The 26,342-nt window shown below is 44.1% G+C and overlaps 1 protein-coding gene across 1 annotated transcript; it reads left to right on the forward strand.

Moving 5' to 3' along the window:
* On the forward strand, nucleotides 1-25,792 carry LOC142398664 (uncharacterized). Its single transcript, XM_075482759.1, has 3 exons — nucleotides 1-15; nucleotides 3,634-3,807; nucleotides 24,281-25,792. The coding sequence occupies exons 1-3, from the start codon at nucleotides 1-3 to the stop codon at nucleotides 25,313-25,315; spliced, it is 1,224 nt and encodes a 407-aa protein (XP_075338874.1). The 3' UTR covers nucleotides 25,316-25,792.
* Nucleotides 25,793-26,342: the final 550 nt, after the last annotated feature.

A 26,342-nucleotide genomic window follows, 5' to 3' on the forward strand; every position in this document is an offset into this window, starting at 1 on the left:
ATGCTAACGCTGACCGTTAAAGCGTTAAAGATCCCAGAAACACAACCTCAGCTATAGATTTCAATAAGCCGGCCAGATGGCCAAATAAAATGGAGCTTTATCCTTTTAGCTGTGGGTGAAACATACTTCTTGGCCCTTTTCTTCCTCTTTTCTAACCTTTTGGGGCAGTTTTTGACCATCCTGTCACATTTCCCACTAAAGCTGCAGTCTGTAGTTTTGCTGAAATCTTTTGTCATTTAAAAAGTTTGATGATCAATGTAAAATTTAGAATGGTTCTTTCCAGACTTATCTGAGTATCATTTCGCTTTTTGATAGAAGTGTGCAGCCAAAACATGTGATTTGACGTGTTTAATGTACACAATATGCCATATTTCATGATTAGATCTTAAAATGACTTAATTATGGTCAATATAAATACTTTAATTACATGAAGAGTTTAAGTTGTGTGAAGAGGAGTCATAGCATTATTATAAAGACTTGTGGGTGATCCAGGAAAGTATCACAGGAGCAGTAGAAATATAGTTCTCCTCAGTATCAGTGTGTGATTTCTCAGATTTACACTCAGAAGCCCATTAAAAGACAGTCTGACTGTCCTCTTCAGAAGTGTCTCATGAAAGCTTCATTATTCACTTTCCTTTACATATCCAATATTTTCTTTTATCCACGAATCAACAAGGACTGAGCACATGATAAAAAAGTTCTGGAAATGAGAACAGGTTTAGAAACGGAGAGAATCTGAACCTCAGTCTTTGGGATGATATTGGGACCCTTTCCTCAAATCAAAAATCAAATCAAATCAAATTTATTTGTATAGCACATTTCATGTACAAACAGTTCAAAGTGCTTTACATAAAATAAAAGCATTGCAGCAGGGAGTGCAAGAAGCATTAAAAATACATAAAAGAATATAAAGAGAAACAAATAAAACCATTTAAATGAATTTAAAAACAGGCAACAGTCTAGATAAGTTCAAAGATATCATGCATAGACACATGAGAACAGAAATGTCTTTAACCTGGATTTAAAAATGTCTACATTTGGTGAAAGTTTAGTCTCCACTGGCAGTTTGTTCCACTTATTTGCAGCATAACAGCTAAATGCTGCTTCTCCATGTTTAGTCTGGACTCTGGACTGGACCAGCTGACCTGAGTCCTTGGATCTAAGAGCTCTGCTGGGTTTATATTCTCTGAACATATCACAGATGTATTTTGGGCCTAAACCGTTCTGGGATTTGAAAACCATCTGCAGGCTTTTAAAATCTATTCTGTGACTGACTGGAAGCCAGAGTAAAGATTTTAAAACTGGTGTGATGTGTTCAGATCTCTTAGTCCGGGTTAAAACTCTAGCAGCAGCGTTCTGGATGAGCTGCAGATGTTTAATGCTCTTTTTGGGAAGTCCAGTTAAAGGAGCATTACAGTAATCGAGTCTACTGGAGATGAATGCATGGACGAGTTTCTCCTGGTCTTTTTGGAAGAGGAAACCTTTAACTCTGTTGATGTTTCTGAGATGGTAAAAAGCTGCCTTGGTGACAGCTTTGATGTGGCTGCTGAAAATCAGATCTGAGTCTATCAACACAACGAGGTTACCAACTTGGTCAGTGATTGTAAGGTCCCGAGTCTCAAGATATTTACCAACGCTGACCCTCTTCTCTTTGCTACCAAACAGAATGATCTCAGTTTTGTCTTCATTTAATTGTAGAAAATTCTCTCTCATCCAGGTGTTTACTTCCTCCAGACACTGACACAGTACGTCTGCTGGGCTGCAGTCGTCCGGTGACAGAGACACATAAAGTTGTGTATCGTCTGGATAACTGTGATAATTGTTGTTAAAATTCTGCAATATCTGACCCAAAGGGAGCATATACAAGTTAAACAGAAGAGGTCCAAGAATTGACCCCTGGGGGACTCCACAAGTCATGGCCACTCGCTCAGATTCATAGCTGCCAATAGTAACAAAATAACTCCGGCCTTCTAAGTAGGACCTGAACCAGTTAAGGACCGCTCCAGAAAGTCCAACCCAGTTTTCCAGCCTGTGCAACAGGATTCTGTGATCTACAGTATCAAACGCAGCACTGAGGTCCAACAGAACCAGGACTGAAACATTACCAGAATCAGTATTCAACCTAATGTCGTTTAACACTTTGACCAGAGCTGTTTCAGTGCTGTGATGACGTCTGAAGCCTGATTGAAAGTTATCAAGACTTCCACTTTCATTCAGAAAGTCATTGAGCTGGTTAAATACAACTTTCTCAATAATCTTGGATATAAAAGAGAGGTTAGAGACAGGTCTGTAGTTGTTCATCATAGAAGCGTCTAGAGTTCTCTTCTTTAGGAGTGGCTTAATGGCAGCTGTCTTTAGTGACTTGGGAAAAATGCCTGATGCCAGTGAGCTGTTAACTATTCATAGGAGATCACTTTCTACTAAGGTAAAAACAGTTTTCAAAAAGTCGGATGGTATTATCTCCAGAGTGCAAGTGGTTGATTTCAGCTGCCGAACTGTTTCCTCTAGGATTTTTAAATTAACAATATTAAATTGTGACATAACGTCAGAGTTATTTCTAGGTTTTAGACACAGATTAGTTTTCTTGTTTATCTGTGTTGCGTGAATGTTTTGTCTAATTGTTTTGATTTTTTTGGCTAAAAAAGTTGGCAAATTCGTTGCATTTCTCAGTGGAGAGGAGGTCTGGGTTTGACTGTTTAGGAGGATTTGTGAGTTTTTCAACCATAGCAAACAGAGTTCGAGAATTGTTGACATTCTTATTAATCATTTCAGATAAATGCAGCTGTCTGGCCTTGCACAGCTCATTGTTATAACTACACAGGCATACTTTTTACAGCTCATAGTGAATCTGAAGCTTTGTTTTCCTCCATTTACGTTCAGCTTTCCTGCATTCTCTTTTCAGGTTTTTGACCGTAGTGGTGTTTCTCCATGGGGTTTTCTGTTTGATCAAGGTGCTCTTGATTCTTATCGGTGCAACAGCTTCCATTACATTAAAAATTTTCAAGTTAAAATGATTCAGCAGTCCTTCAACCGACTCTGCACTCATTGTTGGTAACATAGCTATGGCCTCCCTAAACTGAGCACTTGTTTTCTCACAAACAGGATCATTGTCTTAATGTAGTCAAATGATTTAAGTTGATGGTGTTCCACTGACTCAGATGAGATTTATGGGATATTGCACACAGTGGGTGTCAGTCTACAGAGTTATTATTACATTTTTTTCTGAATTTGATCAAAAAGCTACAAATATTTTGAACTGTGACCTTAGTGGGTCTTTAAAGAAGCATTTTAAAGTTCACAGGGATTTAAATAAAAAGCACAGTAATGAGTTTAATGGAATGTGACTGGATGGTTAAAAACTGTGCAGAAAGGTTATCAAGAGAAGAAGAAAAGTGGGTGTGGTTTAACACGCTGCATGCCACAGCTGGATCTTATTGTATGTGCTGACTGTTGCAGACAGAGTCCATCAGTCGGACCAGAATGGAGCAGAACCAGGAGCTGAACCAGGAGCAGAACCAGGAGCTGAAGCAGGAGCAGAACCAGGAGCAGAACCAGGAGCTGAACCAGGAGCTGAACCAGGAGCTGAACCAGGAGCTGAAGCAGGAGCTGAAGCAGGAGCAGAACCAGGAGCAGAACCAGGAGCAGAACCAGGAGCAGAACCAGGAGCTGAAGCAGGAGCTGAAGCAGGAGCAGAACCAGGAGCAGAACCAGGAGCAGAACCAGGAGCTGAACCAGGAGCTGAACCAGGAGCAGAACCCCTCCACCAGGAACAGAGCCGGCTCATCCTCTGGGTCCACCGGGCCACAGGTCAGTGTGGAGGAGTTTTTTTTTTTTCCCAGTTTTTCTTGTTTTAAATCCAGAACATGAGTTACATCATTCATCAGGGCATATGAGTCCATGGAGCGTACAGTCTCAAATCGTGGGTCAGACTTTGATTGTCCCTTGCAGAACCCATTCTCCCTTGATAACATAGAGACCTGCACAAGAGTGACATCAGTGGAAACACAGTTAACCGTTTAAAGCCCGTGTTGATAAATTGTCCAAGATAAGTAGAGCCAGGGGAGGCTCACAAGTTCACTTATAGAGAATTCTGATATAACTTAGCGGAAGGAAGAACAGTTACAGAACTGGGCTTAAAAAAATTTTTTTTTTGGTTCCGGTTTCCGACCGACCCTGTCAATTTATGTGCGACCCAAATTATTTTATGAGCTTGGGGAAGAAAGAAAAAAAAGAACACATATACATTTTTTTTTGTGCAAACTATGATTACGTTTTGTACAGCACCTCTTCATCCTGTACAAGGATGAGTGCATGCTCTCGTGAAAACAACGACTTGACGTGAGATCTGCATGCAGACTGGATCGGTAGAGCGTGTTATATGGTTGCGGGAGAAAGATGGATATATGCATGGTCTCCATTGTTTGTCCATGCAATTGCGTGACAAACAAAATTGTAAGATTGGGTAGGAAATCTTTCGAAAATGTCCTTGAAGAAGTCAAGCAGTGCACTTGTTCATTTGTGTCAGCAGCCCGCAAAGTGGACCGAGCTGACAGATGGACTGACATCGCCAGCGATGTGGTGTCCAACTCGCCTGTCAGTAGTATCGTAGCTTTATTTCAATTCAGATATTTAGCACTGAAGTGTGAACCAGAGCAAATGGCTGTGTCCTCCACGAGTACCACGAACCCGTCCGCCTTCTAGATGCTGTTTCCAGCAAAACAACGTACTCACTTGCCCCCGCCGAAAGTTGTGCAGACCAAAAAAGACGAGCTGAAAAATGTAGCTCAGAAATTAGCAGTGTTCATGTGGTTTAAAGAGGCCCGGCAGTTGTATTTTCCTTCATTTGACTTAAAGTGGAACTCCATTGTTATTAGGGCCGACACGGTATATGTATTTGTACTGAACCGTCACGGTACGGGGGTCATGGTTCGGTACGCGCATTTCCACGCAGAATACACACGGTACGGAAGTTTTCTGAACGCGGAACTGTTATTTTGCGAGAGTTTCCTTCAGGACCCATTTAAACACTGCTACATGCAAGGTCTGATTGGTCCGTAGAGATATTCGCTTTCGGACAGAGTAGTTAAAAGAACGCAGTTATCAGAACTGTCCTACTCGAATTTCGGTCTGATAACTGTCCTTCCCCAGCGGAGCTGTTTCAGTCTGCATTCGCACATGAGTCGGGACTGATGCGCCGCGCGCAGCCGTCCGCGTCAGTGACGTGTTAGCCGTTAGCCGTTTAGCGCCAAATTCAACAACAAAACGGAACAAAACAAAACCCGAGAGACAAAAAAACACCACAAAGAAGCTAATATGGAGAGCGGGGAGGGCACCGTGTTCATGGTATGCATGACGGTGATATTAATCATGGACAATCACATCAGGCATCTAATATCGAAGCTGGAAAAGCACACAGTCAGGATTAAGCGCAGGTGATACTTCTTCGTTTCATGAAGGAAGAAAGAAGAGCAGCGCGCCACAGACAAAGGAGACAACGTGTAAGTTTAACTTATTAAACACGCGCCGGTTCTATCTGTGTGGTATGATGAAACATTTCAGCCGTGATAGCATGACATGGGGCGTAGCTACCGACCACCACACACCTCCGTCAGGTGTGTTCTATAGAAACCATGAAAAGACCCGACCAATTACGTCTCCCAAATGTATTACAACAACCCCTGGATACGAATACATGCAGAGCAAAACAAATTACCGAAGCAATTGGAATTTACATCGCATCTGCTATGCGCCCATATTCCACTGTAGAAGAGGCAGGATTCAGATATCTATTACATGTGCTCGAACCTCGCAACACGCCTCCTTCGGCATTGTACCGAAAATGTACCGAACCGTAGGGTCCGTACCGAGGTACGTACCGAACCGTGAGTTTTTTGTACCGTTCCATCCCTAATTGTTATTCAACCCACAGCCCTGTTGTTCGAGGTCACCATGTGCTGTCTGTAGAAAAAACAATGAGAAAATGTGGTACAGTATAGAGCGAATAGTGACCCGGTAGCTAAAGCTTACCTAAATGGGCCAGTTGGCTTTTGTTTCAGTTTAAATGTCCCATGAATAGGTTAGCTTTAGCTGCCAGACCTCTATTTGCTCTGAGTTGTACCAAATGTTCTCATTGTTTTTCCTACCAATAGCAGGCAGTAATGTTGGACAACAGGGCTATGAGTCGCAGAATACCACAATGACACTTTAAAGCTGCGGTCGGCAACTTTTTTTTAGTCATATTAGCTTGAACTGTCATGGGATTCTGGAAGTAGAATATTAAGGCTACGGCTACACGAAAACGAAACGAGGTTTTTTTTTAAAACGAGTACGAAAATTCTTGCGACCACACGACAACGCGCTGCTGTAAAGACTCAGGTCCAGACGAAAACGGATGAAAACGATGAAACGATGCAGTACACTCGCCACTGTGTCACGCCACGCTGTGAGACAATAGAGAAGTGTTAAAATTGGCTCACAGCGTCAACGTTTGACTGACGCAAAAACGTTTTAGCTGTAACAATGGAAACGAAACGAGGCCGTTTTCAAACTTTCCCACTCTGGAACCCGTTCTCAAAAACTATCGTTTTGGGGTAGTGGGAACGCCGGCTCCGTGTGGCCGCGACAGCGAAACGATAAGAAAAAGTATCGTTTACAGTGAAAAACGTTTTCGTGTAGCCGCAGCCTAAATAGGCTGTTTAGGAAAAATAACGAAATCTGTAGCTCCCTCTGAAGCCTGTAATTATGCTTGCAAAAACCGAGCGCTCCCGGCTGTTTTTAACCAATCAAGTTAGGGTGGAGGAATCCTACCTGTCAATCACAGCTTGTGCTCACGCTGCTGAGCGTGAGTATGCCCTAGCTTGTGTGCGCTCACACTGGTGTGAACTCACGTGCACAACCTCGTCCACAGAGGGGGAGGGGTTTGGGGGGCGATTCGGAGCTTGTTAGAGGTTGGGGGAGGGACCCGAAAGTTGTATCAGTTCGAATTGTCCGACTTTAGACTCGCAATTTTGAAAACCTGCCGACTGCAGCTTTAACTAAACTATTACATTTATTTATGAAATATTGCTTGAGATGTCTTCAATCTCAATGGTCCAGGTTGTATTGACTACATATTTTGTTCATATAAAAATGTGTGTGTGTAACATGCTGGGAGTATCCATTGCTGCTGTAATAAAAAAAAAAAAAAATCTACCTATCACTCGCTGCCACTGGAAAAAAAAAAAAATAAATAAATAAAATAAATTCTCTACCTACCCATGACATCAACTGACAACTAACAGGAACCAAACTTTTTTTTTTTTTTTTTTTTTTTAGGCCCTATGTGCAAAAAAGAAAACATGAGGGAGGGGTTCCCCGCCGCTGCTCTCTAAAGCCCTATTCGGATGGGACTAGTTCAATGGGGGGACGTATGGTAATGTTGGTTAACCAGACGCCGCCAGGGAGAAGAAATTACCAATTCGGACGGGACAAGAAATCCCAGTAATATTCATCTAACATGGGAGGAGTTGTTGGTTACGCACAACCGTCACATCCTGGATGCTATGCACGTCTTCATTTCACTTCCGTAAACAACCATCTGTAAACAGACATGGCGCCGACCAGGTCGAAACAAGCCAAAGTCTGAAATTGGACGTGCGTGCTTGCAAGCAGCGCTTCATCCAGAACCTCCATGTTTGCAAACAGACACACCTAATTGTTTCTCTCTTTAAAAGGATGTGACGACATATTCCGTACTTATTACCGAAGGTCGCATTCGCACGGGATTAGTATTACCTATGGTAGATACTCCGGACCGTTTCACAGGAGGTAGAATTCTCGGCAAAGTTTACCGACATACTCCGCTATCTTTACTGACATGGCCCGTTCGGACGGGACTAGATTTCCCGGTTATTATTACTTTACCCCAGGTCCCCCCATTAAACTAGTCCCGTCCGAATAGGGCTTTAGAGATAAACATCGATAATCAGTCACAGATAAAATGAGTAAATTACAAAGCAATATTACCAGTGAGATCAAAAGAAGTCTGCTCTCGTGGGTGCTATGAATGAAATCCAGTTGTTCCAGATTTGATAAAATTTGTCCTTTTGGAGTCTTATTTGGTAGGTCAGTTTTTCCATCCTAAATATATCTCCAGAGTAATTCCAAACCAGTCATCTAAGGAAGGCTGAATCAGGCTTAACCATCTTCTTGTAATTGTTTTCTTACTTGCCACCAAGAGTATTTGTAGCAGCTTTATCTCTCTCCTACTTTTCAAAAAAGGAACGTGACCCTAGGGGTGGGCGATATGGGCAAAAACAAATATCTCGATATTTTTTAGGATTTTCACGATAAAGATATTTTGACGATATTTAAAAAAAAAAATTAAAACTTGCGTTAAGATCACAATAAAATGAACATAAGCATGCAAGTCTAAGCACACACGGCCGGTACAGTGAAACTGCGAATGGCTCTACCGTTACTTGGATAACTGTGGCAATTCTAGAGCTAATACATGCAAAACGAGCGCTGACCTTCGGGGATGCGTGGATTTATTAGACCCAAAACCCATGCGGGTGCCTCTCGGGGTGCCGCGGCCGCTTTGGTGACTGATAACCTCGAGCCGTTTCTCAGGCTTCTTCTCCCTCCGGAGAGGGAGCCTGAGAAACGGCTACCACATCCAAGGAAGGCAGCAGGCGCGCAAATTACCCACTCGGGGAGGTAGTGACGAAAAATAACAATACAGGACACTTTAAATCCTTTAACGAGGATCAATTGAAGGGCAAGTCTGTTGCCAGCAGCCGCGGTAATTCCAGCTCCAATAGCGTATCTTAAAGTAGCTGCAGTTAAAAAGCTCGTTGTTGGATCTCGGGATCGAGCTGACGGTCCGCCGCGAGGCGAGATACCGTCTGTTCCAGCCCCTGCCTCTCGGCGCCCCCTCCATGCTCTTAGCTGAGTGTCCCGCGGGGTCCGAAGCGTTTATTTTGAAAAAATTAGAGCGTTCAAAGCAGGGCGTGGCGCCGTGGTAAGGGCAGAGGACCACTGGCGCCGCACTTTATTGATTTTTGGCGATTGAAAAAAAAAAAAAAAAAAAAAATTATTTTTTTTTTTTTTTTTTGCCTATATCTCGATATTGCAAAATTACTCATCGTCAAAACAACATTCACGATAATTTCGCAAACGATACATATCGCCCACCCCTACGTGACCCAGGTATAGGACATCAAAACTCAGGGGTATTTGAATGTTAAAGACTGTGCTTAAAGAAGCCTGGACATCCCTCCAGAATACTTTTACCTTGGGACAATCCCAGAATATGTGTTAGTGGTAAGCAGCAGTCGATCCACACAGCCTCCAACATGGCATAGGTACACCTTTATATCTCTCCTGATACGGTGTCTTGAAATATCTAATAATATTCTTCCAGCAATGCTCTCTCCAATCCATGGAGCTGGATGTTGTCCACTGGAAGGACCAGATGTTGCCCCAAGCCTCCTCAGAAATCACAATCCCTGATTCCCTTTCCTATTTATCTTTAGTGTAAAGAGTGTTATTACTATTGGCATTGGAAAGAGCTGTGTACAGTCTTGGAATGGATTTAGAAGGGATCGTGGTCCTGGCATTTTTCAGAATGTGGTAGAATTCTGATTCAGCATCTGAAAAACCAGTTAGTTTACATTCATGGTCAATATAAGAGCGTAGTTGCTGGTATCTATGGAATTCGTTCCATGCTAAGCCATGCTTGTCCCGCAGGGCATCAAATCTGTACACAATGTTTCTTTGAGTAAGTGAAATGAGTGTTGTAAGACCATACATTGTCCATGATTTAAAGCTGGGGTCGAGTCTGTTGGGAATAAAATCTGAGTCATAAGCAAACCATCTGAACATTCTCAACATTTTATGTATCCCGCAAATATTAATCACCTTCTGCCAGACTTGGGGAGTGTGGGTCAGCGTGGCGAGGTGCACTATATGCAATAGTGACTTCAGTATTGCCCACAGCGGATTTAATGACTGTAAAACATGTGGAGGTAGGCTAAGTTGAACGCACCATCATCTGCATTTTATTTCTGTAGGTTAAATGCTGTTATAAAATAAAGCAAAACGTATCAAAGACTTATTTAAAGTATCAAACACATTTAGTTACTAAATTGTGTAGGCCTATATCTAACTAGCCAGCTACAGTATCTAACTATCTATATCCAGTCTAAGCCTTTAAAAAAATCCCCAATATAATATAGGGCTGGGCGCGGGGGGGGGGTTCGATAAGCATCTCCCTGAAACGAGTTTTTGGAACTTGGGATGTCTGTATATGAATTAAATTTCCACAGAGTATTTCGTTTTTTCCTCGCCACCTGCAAAAACATAGAGATAGGATTGGTCGGATAAGTCTCTCGTTAGTATGTCACAGTCTTTAATATTAAATCTGTCCACATTAAACATAAAGAAGTAGTCTAGCCTAGCATAGACTTTAAATGAACCAGAGTAGTGTGTGTAATCTCTGCTAGATGGATATAGCTCTCGCCACACGTCTATTATTCCCATTTCTATCACATAGGACTTAACTTTCCTTATGAGCGGATTCATTTGATTAATCGGATTAGATGAGTCTAGTTTGGGATCAAGTCTAAAATTAAAGTTCCCCCCACAGGCAACCGTGCCCTGAGAGTCCGCCATTAAATCAAAAATATTCCTATAGAATATCCAATCACTCTCAGGTGGGGCATACACATTTAGAATTGTAATTTCGGATCCCTCTATCCTTCCCGTTAACCTGACAAATCTGCCCTCCTCATCACTGATTTCTGAGATATGTTCATAGTTAAGTGCACCAGAGATAAGTACAGCCACACCTCTCTTATGCTTAGATTTGACAGATGAAGAAAATACATATCTAACCCTTTCGCTTCAATCTCAAATGATATGTTTGGTTCATGTGTGTCTCCTGGAGTAACACAATCTGAGCTCTTTCTTTCTTTAATTTAGATAAAATCTTATTCGTCTTAATCTTATTCAAGACCCCATTTACATTAAAAGAGATCATTTTCACTGGTTCAGCTTGCATGTAGTTGTATAAGGCACCCGGCCCAGACGGTGTGTCACCTTCCTGCCTGAAGGTCTGCGCTGACCAACTGGTCCCCATCTTCACCCGGATCTTCAACAGATCCCTGGAGCTGTGCGAAGTCCCCTCATGCTTCAAACTCTCCACAATAATCCCGGTCCCCAAGAAACCCACCATCACAGGACTGAACGACTACAGGCCTGTTGCCCTCACATCTGTAGTCAAGAAGTCCTTCGAGAGACTGGTGTTGGGGTACCTGAAGGACATTACAGACCCCCTGCTGGACCCCCTGCAGTTCGCCTACCGAGCGAACAGGTCAGCGGATGATGCCGTTAACATGGGACTTCGCTACATCCTGCAACACCTCGACTCTGCAGGGACGTACGCCAGGATCCTGTTTGTCGGCGTTCAACACCATCGTCCCAGCCATCCTCCGCAACAAACTCACCCAGCTCACTGTGCCCTCCTCCACCTGTCAGTGGATTACAAACTTCCTGACTGACAGGAAGCAGCAGGTGAGGCTGAGGAGCATCACATCCAGCACCCGGACCATCAGCACAGGTGCCCCCCAGGGGTGTGTACTCTCCCCACTGCTCTTCTCCCTTTACACCAACGACTGCACCTCAAGAGACCCGTCTGTTAAACTCCTGAAGTCTGCAGATGACACAACAGTCATCGGCCTCATCCGGGACGGTGATGAGTCTGCATACAGACGGGAGGTTGAACGGCTGGTCTGCTGGTGTGGTCAGAACAATCTGGAGCTGAACACGCTAAAAACAGTGGAGATGACAGTGGACTTTAGGAGAAGCCCCCCCACTCTGCCACCCATCACCATCACCAACAACGCAGTGTCTGCTGTGGAATCCTTCAGGTTTTTGGGCCCCACAATCTCTCAGGACCTGAAGTGGGAGACCAACACAGTCACTACCATCAAAAAGGCACAGCAGAGGTTGTACTTCCTGCGGCAGCTCAGGAAGCTCAACCTACCTAAGGAGCTGGAAAAAAACAGACTGCAACGGACAATAAGGTCTGCAGAGAAGATTATTGGTGTCAGCCTGCCCTCCATCCAGGATCTGTACCTGTCCAGAGTCAGGAAACGGGCAGGTTACATCTCTGCAGACCCATCACACCCTGGACACAAACTGTTTAAACTCCTCCCTTCTGCAAGGCGCTACAGAACTCTGTACGCCAAAACAACAAGACACAGGAACAGTTTCTTCCCTCAGGCTGTCTCTGTGTTAAACAGCTAAAACCGGACTTCAGTGTTTCATCCTTGCACCATGCACCAATTTGCACTTCTGATTTAATCTTGTTCTATGTCTATTTTTTTGTCTATTTTTTTTTTGTAATTGTTGCACTGAAGAGAGTGAGGTGTAACCGGAGTCAAATTTCTTGTGTGTGTCCACATACCTGGCAATAAAAAGCGATTCTGATTCTGATTCTGATTAACTGACCGCTCAGCATTCTTCAAGCAGCAGCAGGTAACCCCCCTAAAGAAACAACATATGGAGCAAACAAAGAATAAACAAAAAAGTCTGGTGTATTACTGAAGCATGGGTGCTCCTAACCAGGCTTCCAGCAGTGAATCACTTCCACTGCTTCCCTTAGTCTTTGAAGGAATACCCCTATTTACTCCCTGAGTTAGGGGGCCTTCCACTGTGATGACGTTCTCGGCAAAGAGAATCCCCGCCCATTTTAGCTCGACACTAGTTATATTTTACCACGTCGTGCATATCATAAACATGACATATTATTAGTTCTCTTCCTGTCTGAATACTTGCACCCTCTCCTTGTATCATGCAGCTCCTCGGTTCCGCCACGGGTGCCGCTCCCCAGCGCCCCGCCACGACGCCCATCTCTGTAGTTTCTCTGGAAGTTGCCGGTGGTTTAATCACTTTCACCGGGAGCCCCCGGTGCGCCAGATCCGCCGTCGCCTCCTCCACCGTGTTGTAGATATTCACTCCTTCTTCGTAAAACAGTTTGAGGCGGGCTGGGTAGAGTGTTCGGAACCGTAGGTTCTTGTCTTTCAGGATCCTCCGCGCCTCCGCATACTCCTTCCTCATGGCCATGATCTCTGGTGGATAGTCGTGGTTTATCTTGTTGTTGTTCCACATAAAACCTTTCTGCTGCCACGCCAGCCTTAGGACTTCTTCTTTAATGGTGAAGCACAGAAACTTTACCAGGATCGATCTGGGCTGGGAGCCGGTAGGTGGGGGGGATGATAACGCTCTATGCACCCTCTGGATCTGTAGTGCTGTTGACGGGGGGATGCTTAAATTCTCACGAAGTAACTTCTCCACACAATGGATCATAGATAGTTATCCCGACTCCGCTCCCTCCGGTATCCTGTATAGTTTGAGCGTCTCCCTCCTCGAATAGGCCTCCAGCGATGTCAGTTTAAGTTGAAGCTTTTCCTGTGTTGCTATCATCTCGGCTAATATCTTGTCGGTGCCTTGGAGCTTATCTTCATGCCCAGCGATCCTGGTTTCAACTTCGTTGAGCCTCGCGTTTGTTTTGTCCTGCTCTTCTCTGATATCTTGTAATTGTTTTTTCGTGTCGTTTCGAAATTCTTTAACATCTTTACCGACGCCTCGTAGTTCTTTCAGTATCAACATCAGGTTTACCGGTTCATCCTCGTTCTGTGAACCAGCGTCGTCACGGCTAGGAGCGGGTGAGACACCCCGGCCAGCCCCAGTGGAGCTAGCAATAGCTTCTTCTGTTAGCTGCAACTCGTCGTCGTCAACTTGCTTGATATTTGACTTTTTCATTCTCTTGTTGGACGTCATCTGTGCCCCTTCTCCCTTGTTTTCGCGCACGTCGCTGAGTAATTAATTCACTTTGGGGCAGTTTTAGTTCACTCTGGTCGAGAGCTCTCCTGCTAAGCCGCCATCCCCTCTAGACTCCAAAACCAGAACCAACCGTGGAGGACGTTTTTATTTTATTTATTATTTATTTGGTTAGGACACTGAACATTAATCAACATATCAGCAAAGCATCTATGTAAATATGCCGGAGTTAGCACTGTTGCTAAATTTCATCTGTTGTCCTCAGGCAGGTATCATAAAAACATACAGACAATACACCATGACAAAAAACTAAAGAACAAACAAACAGAGAATATTTTGAAAGATTCACATCACAAAGATTCACAGGGGCAGCCGTGGCCTAGTGGTTAGGGAGGTGGACTTAAGATCAGAGGGTTGCAAGTTCAAATCCTGCCATTACCTCTCCCTACACCTCTATCCATGGCTGAAGTGCCCTTGAGCAAGGCACCTAACCCCACATTGCTCCAGGGGCTGTAACCAATACCCTGTATCTAAATAGCTGTAAGTCGCTTTGGATAAAAAGCGTCAGCTAAGTGTAATGTAATGTAACATCAAAGTTAAGAGTCCGTACACAAAAGGGAAAAGACGGAAGATGACCCATGAGAGCAGCTCTGGCTGTTTTCAACCACTGTTAAAGGGTCTTTTTAAAGGTGGTGGAATTGTCCCAGTTTCTAACACGAGTTGGCAGTGTGTTCCAGCACTGTTCCTCTGATGGACTCCACCATTTGGCCAAACTTAGTCCTGCATCATTGCACATCAGTCTCCTCTAGTGCTCTGGAGAATTCTGTCTTTATGAAATCCTGTAATAGTGGAGGGGCTAATCCTTTGGAAAACTTAAAGATAAGTCAGACATCCAAAAATAGCTGATAGCTATCAAAGTCCAAGATTTTGCACTCTGATGTATGTGATGTGTATGTGACCATGTTGTATAACAGTAGGAGATACAAGGAAGTATCACTGCATGCGTAGAAGTCTTTGCTGACTCCATAGTCAGGAAGGGTCTCATATGTTTGAAATTTGACAAGTTAAATTTAATTGTGTTTGTGACTTTTTTAACGTGTTGCTTAAGGGCGTATTCACACCAGGAAAGTCCGATAGTTCACTTGATTTGGTCCGAACCTTTTTTTTTCATTTTGGTGCGGTTCGCTTTCAGACTGTACATTTCAATAAACGGACCAAAATATGTCAACAAAGCCACGCGCCCTGAAGTCGTTCGGCTACTGGTCAGAATCGACACGCGCAACACAAAGTGCTAAGTTCAAAAGTGAATGTAGTCATGGACGCTTTCCGTGCCGTTATTGCTTTTAATATAATCAAAACTATATGTTTTTTCAACGTATATGATATGTGGGCATCTGCCCAAACATCCACAAGAGCACGGGTCACGTTTGTCCCCTACTCATTTTCGGTCTAGAAATATTATTTTCGGTCTTTCGTTAGCTTTACCACAGCCGGGGGGTATTCCTAGAAAGTAGCTAAAGAAAGCCAGGCTATAGCCGGAAAGCGTCGCTTGAACTAGCGCCATCTCCCATTTAAAGGGATATGCCACATCCAGGCCAAATTAAGTGTATCCCCTCTTTCCCGAGACATAAATAAGTGTGTGGGAGCGTTTTCCTGACGACCCAGGCATTGTCCGAATCTCACAGCACTGACCACTGCTTGGTTGCGCGTAATACATACATGCTAGCGTCGCCAGCGTCGCCAATCGAAATATTTCGCCCAACATGAATTAATTTACTTGATTTAACTTCTAATTACTCTGTGAGTGGTGTACTTTCACATCGAGTGCAAATGACTGTGTAAACAACACGCAAGGCTTGGTTTGTTCATGTCGGTTTGGGAACTAGTTTCCAGTGCGGAAAACACAGCCGAAGCACACTCCCCGCTACGTCTTTGGGAATCCCCACCCCCGACTTCCTCAAACAAACCACCGTGAAGCAGCGTGCCCTAAGATGGGACGTGGCCTTTGGTTTTTTTTATGCCCCTGCTCTGCATCCAACAGGCTAATTCGATAAAGTGAATATAAAAGGAATATGAAAGGAAAACAGCAGCATATCAATCAAAATCAACACTATTTATCCCAAGTAAGGAAAGAAAAGGCACAAAGTGTAGGGAGCCCTAGGCTGTACAGGCACACACACACAAACACACAAACACACGGCTACTCCACCTCTACGTTGCTTTACATTTAGGCCCAACTATAGCCTTGAAAGACGGTCAATTTTGTATTGCATTTGGTAGGCCTATTGCATGATATATGCCTACACCAAGAAAATAATCCCTACAGTAAGTAGGCCTATTCATTATAGCGATCAGGAGATTCTGTAGGCAACAGCCAACGGTGAAGATACAGTAGCGACGAGAATATGAGGGGGGAAATGCATTAATGCCATGTCAGATAAGCAACTTATAGCTTAAAAAAATAAAGTCTATTATTTCCTTCATAGCTGCAAAATGTAGGTGAAGGCAATTCCATATTTGTGTCAGGTGTGTTAGGATGCAAATGGTTTCACACCTTCTAAGCCATCCCCCCACCCTCCGCCCCCGCCCCCACGACAATGACTTTAAAAGCACCCTTAGTCAAAGAATTACTTCATTCATTCGACAATGGTTTCCTGCGTAGTGTGCGACTCTGCAGTAACGAGAAGACAACAGCCTGGAGATGTACTGCCCGTCCAAACGGCACAGCATGCAGAGCCAAAGTGTTGCAGCGTGATGGTGTGTTTGAAGCAGGCCAATACCCGCACAACCATGGACCCAATCCCGGCGCTGCCACAGCGGCCAAAGTCGCAGCACGCGTGAAGGCGGAGGCGACGAGAGACTTGTTCAAGTCGGCAGCGGTCATCGTTCAAGAGGTGTTGCTCGATGAAGTCCAGGAGGGTGTGCATTGTCCTGCACTCTCCAAGCCGCTGCACTTGGCAAGGGCAGCGAATCGCCGTCGGCAGAGGACGAGACCATGTGAACCCAAGGATCTGAACTTTGTTGTCAACATGGACCACGTGCCGCCATCATTCCTCCGGGGTGACGTCAGAGTGAGTGATGACAACGGACTCCGACACCTCATCTTTACAACGGACACACAACTGACCCACCTGGCCAAAGCGAAGACGTGGTACCTAGACGGTACTTTCAAGCTGTGTCGGTCGCCCTTCACGCAGCTGTTCGCCATCAGCGCCTTCGTCAGGAAGGACGACTGCATCAAGAGTGTCCCTCTGGTCTTTGTGCTGATGTCTAGGCGTCAGAAGAAGGACTACAAGGCGGTGTTACGGAAAATTGTGGACATTTTGCCAACGCCTCCAAAGGTGACACGTGCAATGCAGGACTTCGAAAAGGCCCTGCAAACCACTTGGCCTGCAAACCACTTACATGCAGAGAGCCGGGGCCCACGAGTTCCTGCGGGATGTCATGTCCCTGCTGTTCCTGCCTGTGGAACACATTCCTGCTGTCTGGGAGAGACTCATGCCCAGGGCCAGCACACCCGGTCTGCAGAGCTTCACCAGGTACATGGACAACACGTGGTTGAACTCCACCATCCACCCACCCACCACCTGGAGTGTCTTTAAGAAGACGGTGCGCACCAACAATGACGTGCAGGGATGGCACGCTGCCTTGAACAGGAGGGCTTCCGGCAAGAGCAACCTTCCGTTTTACGTCCTGGTGCCTCTCCTGCAGAAGGAGGCATTGCTTGTGCACCTGAACATCAAGCTGGTCAAGGAAAAGAAACTCTCCCGCACCCAGCGCTTGGGCAACAGACTTTTGCAAGAGAGGCTGTTCGATGCGTGGACGAGGTTTGAAAAGTGGGAACTGAGTGCTGACGGACTTCTACGTTCCTGTAACGGCTTCGCCCCAGAGCCCGCACCGCCACTGCCAAGCAACTGACCCACACAGATCGCTTAGACAATAAAGAGGACTTTCTGCGAGTTGCTTGGAAATTGGAAGAGGAGATGCAAAACTGCCAACAAATGTTTGTGTAAATAAATCACATGCACACAGTAAAAAAAAAAAAAAAAAAAAAAAGGGAAAAAAAATATCTTTATTAACTGTGTCATGTAGATATGATGTAAATAAGGTCATTTTTTACTTTGACTTAGCCACTTTGATAGACCTGTTTGGTCTGTATTTTGCACTGGAAACATTTCTTAACTTAAAGGCGATGTAAACAATTTGTACTTTTGCACTCTTGCTGGAATAGCCTACAACCACTTTTTACCTTTGCTGATGACTGTTCACACGCTATTTTATTGCCTGTACAGTTTGTACACTTTGTGCCTTTTCTTTCCTTACTTGGGATAAATAAAATGTTGATTTTGATTGATATGGTGCTGTTTTCCTTTCATATTCCTTTTATATTCACTTTATCGAATTAGCCTGTTGGATGCAGAGCAGGTAGGGGCATAAAAAAAACCAAAGGCCACGTCCCATCTTAGGGCAATTGCCCTTGTACTCAACCTAAACAACAATTTACTATTCGTCCAAACATAATTGTATGACAGTAATATTTAAAATAAAATGCAATTTAAGCAGAATATATAGGCCTACGAATAACTGTAAAATAAACACATATTTAGTGAATTTGTGTTCACGTGTATCAACCACGTCCCATGTCGCAAACGGGCTTCTAAATAATAAATTATTATTAATAATTAGGCCTATTGTCCAGCGAATGTGGTGGTTTCAGATCAGTCACCCTTTTGATGGCAATGCGGATGCTTATCTTATAGCCTAAATCACTATTTTAATTCTCACAGACCGCCAAACGGGCTTCTAAATGATGAGGCTACAGCATTATTGTCCAACGAATGTGTGCATGTGGTTTATTTTCACACAACGTTTGTTGGCAGTTTTGCATCTCCTCTTCCAATTTCCAAGCAACTCGCAGTTCTCTTAAGCGTCTTTCGTGCGCTTGTGTGTGTTTTAATGTTTGATGTTTTTATCCTATGAATAGCTGCAAAATAAACATGGCCAATATTTACCATAGATATGTAGGCTACCCAGACAGACCAGTAGAGCTGACTTATATCTTATAATAACGAATGTACAATAATAAAGATTTCACCTGCTCAGGTAGCCTGGCCTAAACGACTGCAGGGGGGCCTAAACGCCAATGGCCTAAACGACCTGCTCCCGCCTGGACAATGTGACAATGTTTAAATCCAGACTGAAAACAGTTCTATTTAGATGTGCATATGACACCTGAAAGTATTTTATCTGCACTCTTCACTTTTAAATGAATTAATTAATGATTTTTTTTGTTTTTTGGAATGATTTTATTGCCTTCTTGTGATTTTATGTAGCTGTAAAGCACTTAGAATTGCCTTGTGTACGAATAGTGCTCTTCAAATTGCCTTGCCTTGGATGCGTACATGGGTACAGTACGCCCCCCCCCGGACCCCCCGACATTCGCAATAATGACACTCACCCTCTGTTCAAGTCTTAACTCAAAATCCATCCGTTTAACTTTGCTTACCTACAGTGATTGTTCCGTTCTGTGTATTTTTAATATGGTAAGATGTTTTAATTCCTGCGTTTTATCTAATATCTTGTTTGTACAGTGTCCTTGACTGTTTTGAAAGGAGCTGGCAATAATTTGTATTATTAACATTATTACCTTTCTGGTCCTACGCGGGTGTAGATCGGATGTTTGTTAGGTATTGATTAGTTTTAATGAATACCATGTTCTCTCTCATTTAATTTCATGTTCAATACGTGTGTATAGTTGCGTTTCTTTAGTTGCACTGGCACCGACTGATTGATTTTTTGAGACAGTGAAAGTGGTGATATGATAACCACAGTTTTTGCTTCGTTTTTTAGGCAAGACATGAGTTGCGGGAGCGCAGAATTCTAGGTGAACATTTCTTTCCGGAGTCTGTTTCAGCCGGTCGGACATTTTTTGAGTTGCAGCTAAGCTAAGCTTCAACTTTAGCCTGCCCGGGACCAGGCTAGTTCAGCAGCATAAATTCCCATGGTTACTCAGCGGGCGTTCAAATAAGCCACTTTTATGGAACGGAACTCTCACTAAATTTAGCCAGAATTAGCAAAATAAGCCAGGCTTTCCGCTAAGCCAGCTTCTAGGAATACCCCCCCCGGTCAAGTAATTAGAAGAAAGACGCTCTGTTCTGTTACCTCGCAGCAGACAAACGACGGATGCTCCCGAGGTGCAAAAAAGCAAAAAGTCTGGGATTAGGTCCGGTCTGCTTTCACACCTCCAAAAGATCCGCACCAGGGTTCGTTTGATCCGGACCGAGTCCGGCCTTTCAGCTCGGTCTCGGTCCGCTTGTTTGGTCCGGACCAGAGTTCGGTGGTTTGTATTCAGACCATCCCAAAAGGTCCGAACCAACGAAAATCTTGGTAGGTTGGTAACCAACGAGGTAGGTGTGAATACGCCCTTAAATTAAGATTAGAATCAAAGATTACCCCGAGGTACTTAAAGTGTTGAACCACATCAAGTGTCTCTGCATCCACCATGACTGATGGTTGGTGTCCCTCTGTTGGCTGTCGGGAGTAAAACAGACAGACTGTTTATTTTTTTATTCAAATGTAAACAACAGTTTTGGAGCCAATGGGACATGGGCACCGTGGCTCCTGAGAGAATGGCAGCAGCTTCTTGAATTGAATTGGCATGACAGTATAATACATTGTCGTCAGCATATGGTTGCATCTTTATATTTCTACAGATATTTGGTAAGTTATGGACATTTAGGCTGAATAAAACAGGACCCAATATTGAGCCCTGTGGTACTCCAGCAGAAGAAGTGAGGTATGAAGATGACGAATCACCAATTTGAACCGCCTGTTTCTTGTGCGACAGGTATGATTTCATCCAGCAGAGGGCACTATTTGAAAAGTTGAAATAAGTTGATTTAGCAATAAGCACAGCATGATTAATTGTGTCAAAAGCACGCTTTAATTCAAGAAATACAGCAGCTACAAAGCCACCCTGATCCAACAAGCTCTTCAGGTTTTCTAGGAAATAACAGGTAGCTGTCTCTGCTGAATGGAATTTCCTAAATCCAAACTGCATTGGATGAAGAGTGGCATGGCCATTATTTCAGTGTTCAGTCAGTTCTGTGGTAACCCATTTCTCCGCTACTTTGGAAATTCTAGGTAAAATACTTATGGGTCAATAGATTTTGTCGGCCTTAAAGACGGGGGTGACCCGAGCAATCTTCCATGTCGATGGTACCGTTCCTTGTTTTATGGATGGATTTACAAGATGTGCAACTGGGTCAGCAAGAGCCTGTTTATTGGTCTTTAAAAGGTCACGAGTAAGACCAAATGAATCTCTGCCCTTTTTAGAGATGAAATATGTGAGCATTTAAAGGGCTTCGCAAGTTCCTCGACTGAGCCAATGAAAAATCTATTGATAACTCACAGTAATCCCCAGATTGTCAGTTAGCTCATCATTTACCTGGAGCTGTAGATCACTAAGATGGTGAGATGACTCATTTAGTTTGTTCCATATTAGCTTTTAATCACCATTTGGCCCATTTATGGCCTCAATATAGAATTTGCTTTCACCTTACGGGTCATCCTTAAGACTTTATTTCTATTTTTCATTCATTTTATAATTTCATTGTTCAACCAGGACAGATTATTTCTATGTTGCTTGGATTTACCCTTTTTTTTTTTTTTTGTGAAGTGCTTATAATATCATTGACTTTTTTAAAATAGTTATCTGAGCTAGGCTCAATGTCGTTATTTTCCAGAATATTAGACCTTCTAGATTTTGGATTTCCTCATTCAGGAATTGTTTCTGGCTTTTGGGTATGAAGTAGTGACCTCTGGTGGATGCCATTAAATACTTCCTCTTAATTTTCCATGAGCACAAGATAAAATTGTGATCTGACAGGCCAGATAATAGATTAAACGTCTTAGAGATTCTTTCAGGATTATTAGTAAATATTAGATCAATTGTTTTATTTGGTTTTATATTGGTGTTGAAGAGGGGCAAAGTCGTGGACAGGTTCCGCTTCAGCATCGGCGGGGCATCAATCCCAGCTGTCTCAGCGAAGCCAGTAAAGAGCCTTGGCAAGGTGTTTAACAGCAGCCTGAAGGATTCAGTATCCATTCAGGAAGCCTGTCAGGAGCTGGAGAGCTGGTTGAGAGCAGTGGACCGGTCTGGGCTTCCCGGTAAGTTCAAGGCTTGGATCTACCAACATGGCATCCTGCCTAGGGTACTTTGGCCTCTGCTCGTCTACGAGGTTCCCATCTCAATCGTGGAGGGCTTAGAGAGGAAAGTCAGCAGCTTCCTCAGGAGGTGGCTGGGTCTGCCTAGGAGCCTTAGCAGCATTGCTGTCTATGGACGCAACACCAAGCTCCAACTGCCCCTGAGATCACTTGAAGAGGAATTTAAGGTGACAAGGGCCAGAGAGGTAATGATGTACAGGGACTCCAGCGACCCCAAGGTGGCCCAGGCAGGGGTCAAAGTGAAAACCGGGAGGAAGTGGAGAGCCGAGGAAGCTGTATCACAGTCAGAGTCTCGGATACGACACAGAGGCCTGGTTGGAACTGTAACCCGTGGTAGAGCTGGCCTGGGGACCTTTACAACACCAAACTATGAGAAGGCCAAGGGGAAGGAGAGACGCAGACTGGTGCAGGAGGAGGTGAGGGCAGAGGTGGAGGAGCGGAGGACTAGCAGAGCTGTCGGCCTGAGGCAGCAAGGTGCCTGGACAAGGTGGTAGCAGGCCATTGACCAAAAAGTCACATGGACAGAGCTGTGGCGGGCGGAGCCTCAGCGTATAAAATTCCTTGTCCAGGCAGTGTACGACATCCTGCCCAGTCCATCAAACCTCTCCATCTGGGGCAAGACGGAGTCTCCCAACTGCCCGCAGTGCCCAGGCAGGGGCACGTTAGAGCACATCATGAGCTGCTGTCCAGTAGCTCTTGGGCAGGGGAGATACACCTGGCGCCACAACCAGGTCCTGAAACCCATCGCGGAAGCCATCAGCATGGGAATCAGCAGCAGTAGACGGTCCCGCTCCACCACCCAGACGATCGCCTTTGTGAAGGCTGGCGAGCGCCTGGGAAAAACCGCAAGAGCCAGGAACCCACCAGAACTACTGGCGACTGCGAAAGACTGGCAGCTGTCTGTTGACCTGGAAAAACAGCTGAAGTTCGCCCAGCACATAGTCACAACCACCCTGAGGCCAGACATCCTCCTGGTCTCAGAGGAGACGAAGAACATCCTCCTGATGGAGCTGACAGTGCCATGGGAGGATCGACTGGACGAGGCCCATGAAAGAAAGAGGACCAAGTACGAACCGCTGGTCATCGACTGCCATAAGCAGGGCTGGAAGGCGAAGTGTATGCCCATCGAGGTAGGCTGCAGAGGGTTTGCGGGCCAATCACTCTACAAAGCCTAGAGTGCGCTGGGCATCACTGGGATGGAGAGGAAAAGAGCCATCAAAAAACATCACGGAGGAAGCAGAGAAAGCCTCCAGATGGCTCTGGATCAGGAGAGGAGATCCATGGGGAGTAGCGAATGCCACCTGAACACAAGCCGGGTCTGATCAACCTTGACTGGGTAGCCTGGGTGAGGGTGTCTGACGTTGAAAGACCCGAAACACCCGAGGATCCCAGGTTACATCACTGATGATGTGTTCAGGAGCATCCTAGAGATGTATTCTAACAAATTTGACGTATTAGTTATTCTTGTCAGTCCTTTTATAATTTGTGTCAAATTGTACTCATCCATCAGCTGTTTAATTGTTTTTCCTGACTTGATGTCCCAGTTGATATTAAAATCAGCAAGTAGGATGATTTCTTTTTTCGAGTTGCAGTGATTTAAGATTGTCTGAAGATGATCATAAAACACATCCTTTGCTGAGGTGGATCCACACAAATCACAGTAAAAGACATTGCAGAGCAGAGTGATGCATTTAGACTAATACACTCAGCGTTAACGTCTTTAGGCCACCTTATTTGTTCACGTTGAAACTTCTCTCTGACATAGATCAATACTCCCCCACCTCGCCCTGCTTCTCTAGCCTTTCTAAATACATTATATCCTGGAATGCTGGTAGCTGCTGTAGATGATGATGAATGTGTCAACCAACTTTCAGATATTCCAAGTATATCAATATTAGAGTCACTTAATAAATGTTCCATTTGCTCAGTTTGTGTTTTTCCTGGTTAAAAACAGCAAAGTGTTTCCTGGTTTCATCTCCTCTCTCTGAGCTGCAGAGTTTACTGCATAAAAAGCTGAACGTGTGCAGGACACATCAGAGCACAGTGCTGATAGCTGAGGGCGCTTATAAACGGACCCTCAGCGTTTACGTTTGATCTGAGATATTGAGACCTGTGTGGCTCGGTCTGTCCAGGTCCAGTTAGAATATGTTGGTTAGCGTAGGTTAGCTTAGAGAAATCTTTTGTGTGAACTTCAAAAGGATCTAAGTCTTCTTCCTCTCTGTCTTTGCAGAAACATAGAGCCCAAGAGGGATCCAGATGGCACTGCTGTAAAGACTGTGGGAAAGTTATCAAACGATCAAATTTGAGGTATCATCAGAGGCTTCATACTGGAGAGAAGCCATACAGCTGTGGTCAGTGTGGGGCAGCTTTCATTGCATTAGGTAGTCTAAAGACACACCAACGTATTCATACAGGAGAGAAACCTTTCATCTGTGGTCAGTGTGGGGCAGCTTTTACTCGATTATCTCATCTAAAGACACACCAACGTATTCACTCAGGAGAGAAGCCATACAGCTGTGGTCAGTGTGGGGCAGCTTTCACTGCATTATCTAGTCTAAAGACGCACCAACGTATTCACAAAGGAGTAAAACCTTTCATCTGTGGTCAGTGTGGGGCAGCTTTCACTAGATTAGCTAGTCTAAAGGAACACCAACGTATTCACTCAGGAGAGAAACCTTTCATCTGTGGTCAGTGTGGGGCAGCTTTCACTAGATTATCTAATCTAAAGAAACACCAACGTATTCACTCAGAAGGGAAGCCATACAGCTGTGGTCAGTGTGGGGCAGCTTTCACTCAATTATTTAGTCTAAAGACACACCAACGTAGTCACACAGGAGAGAAGCCATACAGCTGTGGTCAGTGTGGGGCAGCTTTTACTAGATTATCTAATCTAAAGAAACACCAACGTATTCACACAGGAGAGAAGCCTTTCATCTGTGGTCAGTGTGGGGCAGCTTTCACTAGATTATCTAATCTAAAGAAACACCAACGTATTCACACAGGTGAGAAACCTTTCATCTGTGGTCAGTGTGGGGCAGCTTTCACTCAATTATCTAATCTAAAGACGCACCAACGTATTCACACAGGAGAGAAGCCGTTCAGCTGTAGTCAGTGTGGGGCAGCTTTCACTCAATTATCTAATCTAAAGAAACACCAACGTATTCACACAGGAGAGAAGCCATACAGCTGTGGTCAATGCGGGGCAGCTTTCACTACATTAGGTAATCGAAAAAGACACCAACGTAGTCACACTGCAGAGAAATGATTGGCTTAAATCAACAACAATTTTTACGGCAGATAAGTAAACATTCACCTGAGAGCAGCAAGAGGAACTACCAATCAGAAGCCTTGCATTTGTTCAGATTAAAAATCTTCTTTGTGGATTACCACCTTTTCTTGTTAGGACTTTAGTTCTGAATGTTCTGTGAGGAGCACATGTTTGAAGAACAATTGAAAATGCTTTATAATTTGTTGGGATTGCTTTAACTGGGGACGGATCTCCCGACGTTCAAGACAAACATGGCATCAATTGTGATTTGATGGACAGAACAAAATGCAGTCTGTTTGAAAGTAGAAACATGTTTATTCTGTTATACTGAACATATTTGTTTTGTTTAAAGTTAAGATCCACAAAGTAGCTTTGCACCAGCTTTGTTTATTTATGTAAACATCTGAAGAAGCAATATTTCATTTCAGTTTGATGTGATGTCGAGCTTTACACTCGTCTTTATTTCATTGTTCATTAAAGGTCAGATGTTAACTTTTCTCATGCTTTTCCTGTTCTTGCTACACAGATAATTTTGAAGAAAATGTGTGTTTGGTTACGAGGGAAAGTTGACCCTTATCATCTTCCCCAAAGACCCAGAAATCTTTAACGCAGTCTGAAAAAGGTTTGGAGTTGTTCCCTGTACTTCCCAGACAGCTGTATGATGCTCATGACTGGAGCTGAAAGTTAAGGCTCTTCCAACACTAAAAGGGCACAAGGCTCAACTTCAAGCTGTGAAACTCTTTCAAATGTCTGTTGTGTTGGAATCAGACGTGTGAACGGATTTTAGTCCAAACGTCATGGCTGCACTGAGGGAAAAGGCATATAAGCAGGCTAACGGTACTTTGAATTGAACCGTTTAACACGAGAAAACTGAACTGATCTGTTTGTTGCTTCCACAACTGCTCAGTTACTCACACAATCAGGTACTGAGCAGATTTACCAAACAGACATTCTGCTGTAATCTCAGATGCTCTCAGTCACGCTGCTCACATTGTTTTAGTCCACAACTCTTCTTCTTCTTCTT

Source organism: Odontesthes bonariensis, chromosome 2 (assembly GCF_027942865.1).
Source record: "Odontesthes bonariensis isolate fOdoBon6 chromosome 2, fOdoBon6.hap1, whole genome shotgun sequence".
NCBI classification, from domain to species: Eukaryota; Metazoa; Chordata; class Actinopteri; order Atheriniformes; family Atherinopsidae; genus Odontesthes; species Odontesthes bonariensis.

Coding starts and splice junctions, on each gene's coding strand:
- LOC142398664 (XM_075482759.1), top strand. Junction 3,808..24,280: donor CTGGGTCCACCGGGCCACAG/GTCAGTGTGGAG, acceptor CTGTCTTTGCAG/AAACATAGAGCCCAAGAGGG.